Source organism: Eschscholzia californica, unplaced genomic scaffold, assembly GCF_041429995.1.
Source record: "Eschscholzia californica isolate CP2 unplaced genomic scaffold, dmEscCali1.0.p SCAF_4, whole genome shotgun sequence".
Classification (NCBI taxonomy): Eukaryota; Viridiplantae; Streptophyta; class Magnoliopsida; order Ranunculales; family Papaveraceae; genus Eschscholzia; species Eschscholzia californica.
The window spans coordinates 39,474,243-39,478,676 of NW_028238461.1; the positions used below are offsets into that span (position 1 = coordinate 39,474,243).

The 4,434-nt window shown below is 34.4% G+C and overlaps 1 protein-coding gene across 1 annotated transcript; it reads right to left on the reverse strand.

Annotated features, from left to right (window-relative positions):
* Positions 1-221: 221 nt before the first annotated feature.
* Positions 222-3,233, reverse strand: LOC147544607 (putative kinase-like protein TMKL1). Its single transcript, XM_086637731.1, has 2 exons — positions 2,247-3,233; positions 222-1,304 (listed from the first exon to the last, which is right to left on the reverse strand). The coding sequence occupies exons 1-2, from the start codon at positions 2,767-2,769 to the stop codon at positions 715-717; spliced, it is 1,113 nt and encodes a 370-aa protein (XP_086493857.1). The 5' UTR covers positions 2,770-3,233; the 3' UTR covers positions 222-714.
* Between the last annotated feature and the right edge of the window lie 1,201 nt (positions 3,234-4,434).

Below are 4,434 nucleotides of genomic sequence, written 5' to 3' on the forward strand. Positions count from 1 at the left end.
GACTACAAATTTCATATGGAATAAGAAAATGAAGGATGGAAATAACAAATGAAAGGAGTTTTAATAAAATAAGAAATCTAAAATCAACCCAAATCAATCACTCAGGCAAGTCAGTCAAAACTCAAAACAAACATTCTGATTCAGATTCGGGTCAATTCCAACCTCAGAGTCAAATTTCATATCTGACTTGGAAAAACAAACAAATCGTAGACAACTGTGGATTTTGAAGGAAATAGACAAAATCCATGATCATATATATCATTCAAGTTGAAGTATGGGAATTCAGGAAATTATTTACAGTATTTAGTATTCTGCTAAGGAGTAAAATGATCAAAATCAATGAGAATATTGATTAATGAGTTCTTGTTCACAAGTTTACCTCAATCTATGTTTCTGGAATTGATTGCTAATCTTCGCTGTTAGTTCTACTCTGAAAATAATCACAACCAAAACGTAATTCTCCACGTAAATTTTGAACTTCCCTTTTCAGATATCAGTTGGTATAAGAATTGAAGAACCCCAGAGAATACTAGAGAAGAATCACAATCGATGAAGTTATCATTATCCAATTCTTCTTTGATCACTACTTTTCGTTAGGCCCCGTATATTTCATTCTCTGTCATGGTAAGTCATAGTATATACTTCATTGCTTCACCTTTACCAGTAGACCCACCCCTTAAAATCAATTTTTGTATCGAACTACTCCATGACTTGTCATTGACCAATCTCTTCGAGCTTACTGAGGACTTGCTTGACATTTGGTCTTGAACCTGGTGAAGGAGAACAACAAGCAATGGCCAGACGAAAGAACATAAGCAAGCATTCTTCGGTAGATGCATTAGGATTATTCGTCGGGCTTAGAAATAAATTAGGATGAAATATATCTGTGATTCTATGATCAATGATAGCATTTCTCATAGAGTTTGGTAGATACCGATCTTCGTTTGGGGATGGATTATCGTTAATGGGTTCCTTTCCACTAAGTATCTCGAGAAAGATTACCCCAAGGCTATAAATATCACTCTCCTTGCTTGCATCCTTCATCTTGATCAACTCATTAGCTTTATATCCTTGTGCAGAAGAAGCTTCGAGCATTTCTTGACTGGTTTTCAAGTTTAAGATGAGATGTAAACCAAAATCCGATACGTAAGGTTGGTAATTTTCACCCAAGAATATGTTCTTCGATTTGAGGTTTCCATGGATAATAGGTTTCGGTAATCCAGTGTGAAGATGATCTAGTCCTTTTACAATACCTAGAGAGATCTTGTAAATCACAGCCCATTTGTGTGATTCGCCATTTCCATCTGTTATATGAAGAGACAAAGTTGTGGTTCAATGTAAGATAGATTCCATAACGATAGAGCGAAAAACAAACTACGTAAACTTGAAAGTTATATTGTTGATGGAAATAAATTTTCAGAAACACAAGTCGAAAAATTAAGCTAGGTTTTCGGTTAACTTCCTAACAGTTGAGACAGAGACAATTTACCACAAAAAGACAACGAAGACGAAGATTTACCCACATAGGGTAGCACGTAAATTCACATATCAATCAGATTTAAATGTTGAAAGAAAACCAAACAATTCATTTTATGCTTCTACTTTCAATTTCATATTAGTTTTGGTAGACTTCTAATTCAGGGTTCACACTAAAATTAGCTATCCTTTGTAAAGTTAGATTAATATGATAAGATTCGCCGATCTATATTTGTTTTTCTGATTATTGCAAATCAATCAACTACCAAGTTTCGTTAGAAATCAAAATCAACATCTTTCCTTTAAAATCCAAACAGAAATGAAAATCATTAGATTGGTAAAAAGGAAAAATTAAGCCTAATTATAGATTTGTACTTAACAAGTAAAATGACAACTCAGTCAGTTTTCTAATTAACCAAGTTTTTTAGCTTTCACTTTCATCTTAGTTACCAGAATTTTCAATTCGACATAACAGTTAGGTAGTGTTTGCTATAACTAAATCAGATCGACAGATCGTAAATCTAACTCGAGGTCTGGATTGACTCGAACCGCGTTTAAGACTGTTTGTTTTGTCTGACTCGTGATTCTAACTCATCTGAATTGCTTATTTGGGTTGATTCAGACAATGAAAAAGAAAAACACCACCATATGTTCAATTATCACAAATCAATCAACTTCCAAATTCTAAAATAAACTGAAACCCATTTCTATAAACACCAAAAATATCAAAACCCATCAATTTGAATAGCAAAAAAAGCAAGAAAAATCACCTCTAAGAAATTGTGCAAGATTCCCATAGATATAAAAAGGATGAACAAGAAGCTTTTCTCCTCTTGGACCTGAATAAAATGCTTGAAGAGGAACTAAATTAGGATGTCTAATATAACCTAATACTTGAATTATAGAGGAATTCTCTTTCATATTACCAGTACAAGCTGGTTTTAGAAATCTAAGCAATTTTACCAAATTTTCTCTCTCTAAATTTGCTTTATACAATGTCCCATAACTTGATTTTCCAACAACTTCACCTGGTGCATCTAATATATCATGGGTTGTTAGGTTTTCAGATCCTGGGAAACTAATCAATTCCTCTGGTTCAAGTTCTTCTTCTTCTTCTTCTTCAACTACTACTTGTTCTAGTTCTTCATCATCATATTGGGAACTTCCTAGTTCTCCAGAATCATCTTTTGTTGATTTCTTTTGACAGAATATGTATATTAAGAACAAGAAGATGATCAATGAAATAGCAGATACTACAGCTATAATGATCTGAAGGCTCAGTTTGATTTCCATTTCCAATGATAGACTTGATGAAAATAAAAAAACCTAATTTCCCCTAACTGAGGGAAAATCTTTGCATTTTCTTTCTTCAATGACAGAATTTGAGAAAATCTTCAGTTTTTAAGATACCCAACTGATTGAATTAAAGAACCCAATTTGTAAAACTGAAACTGAAATAGTAACAGATGAACACTAAATTCTGTGTAAAAGATAAAGATGGACAGAAAAAGAGGGAGATATTAAAGCATTAGATCCAAGAAAGAGTTTACTAGTAGGTACATTAGCTTTTCCCATGGACTTTATTGTTGTTATTTTTCAGCAAAAACTGAAACCCTAGTAAAGTTGAGAAATGTATGTTTTGGGGACAAGAATTCTGAAAACCTAGATCTAGTTTTATGGGGGGTTTCAGTGTTGTCGCTTTCTCTTTTTCTCTTTTTTGTTTTGGGAAGGAACTGGTTTTGAGATCAGAATGAGAGAAGTAAAGGGTGAGAGAGAAAAGTCTCGTTAAGGTGGGCACGTGCAATAAACGTGCCTTGGTCCTCTGTTTTTTTTTGGGACGGGTCATCTCCTCTGGGTTACAAACCCGCTCCAATTTATAATCGGAACAAGTAGGGGTGGGATTTTGGCCCGAAAACTCAGAATCCGCCCACGACCGTCTGAGTCCGAAGGGTCCGTTACCGTCTGATGTTCGAGCGTGTCCGTATCCGCTCGACCGAAAGAACTTAAGCGGACGGACGCGAACATAGGTCCTTGTCCGGTGACCGAACTCGTCTGTTTATCAGACCCTTTATACCCTTCCGCCTATATGATTGATTTTAAGCCTTTAGATTTGTAAAGTTAACTACAACCATGAGAGTTCAAGAGTAAAATATCTCACTAATAACCCTATAATCCACAATACATCGATCCTAATCCATGAGAAATCTCAATGATTATCTTTTAATTTTGTATTTATTTACTTTTTCGAATTTGAAGGTGGGAGTTTAGAAAGTTGTATTTAGCTACTTAACAATTTTAATTTCGAATAAAAAAATTCTTTATTTGTTCATTAGTGACCGGTGTCCGCCTGACCGATACCCGGTTTGCCCGACTATGAAAACAGTCACGGACGGGTACTTTGTTGGAGAAAAATCCGAAATGTCCGCCCGTTTTGTCCGGATGTCCGAGTGGACACTTAAGACTTGTATCCGTTCCGCCCGGACCGATTGAGTTAGTGTCTGTTTCCCGCTCGTCCGGACCGATTCCCACCCCTAGGAACAAGTACAGTATCACTTTTTAAAAATAATCTCTGGATTCCTAGTCTAAAAATCTACACCTAAACACACATTTAGTCCACCTTAACATTAATATGAGATTTTAAGCCAAAATAATAATTATAATAGATATTTAGTCCAAATTTGTTAAAGTATGTCTAGATGTCAAAGTTACAGTATTTTTATGTTTATTGATTCTTGTTTTGTTTCATAAATTACCTGTTATTTATTGTTAAAGTTTCATACTTTATTTCATTTTTTTTATATGTGTCATACATAACACATTATGTATCAACAATGTTTCTTCCAAAACGAAAAAGGACTAAAAATCTATTTTTTGGGAAGATTGGATCTTAAACCCTTTTTGAAATTTATTTTGGACTTAAAATCCATGGATCTTTTTAAAAAGGCAATGGCAGGTTGG

What these genes read in the sequence shown, in the direction of transcription:
- LOC147544607 (XM_086637731.1), bottom strand. Translation starts at nt 2,769, where the DNA reads ATGGAAATCAAACTGAGCCTTCAGATCATTATAGCTGTAGTATCTGCT. An exon ending in TCTTGCACAATTTCTTAGAG is followed by an intron (nt 1,305 to 2,246) that starts GTGATTTTTCTT and finishes TTCATATAACAG; the next exon opens with ATGGAAATGGCGAATCACAC.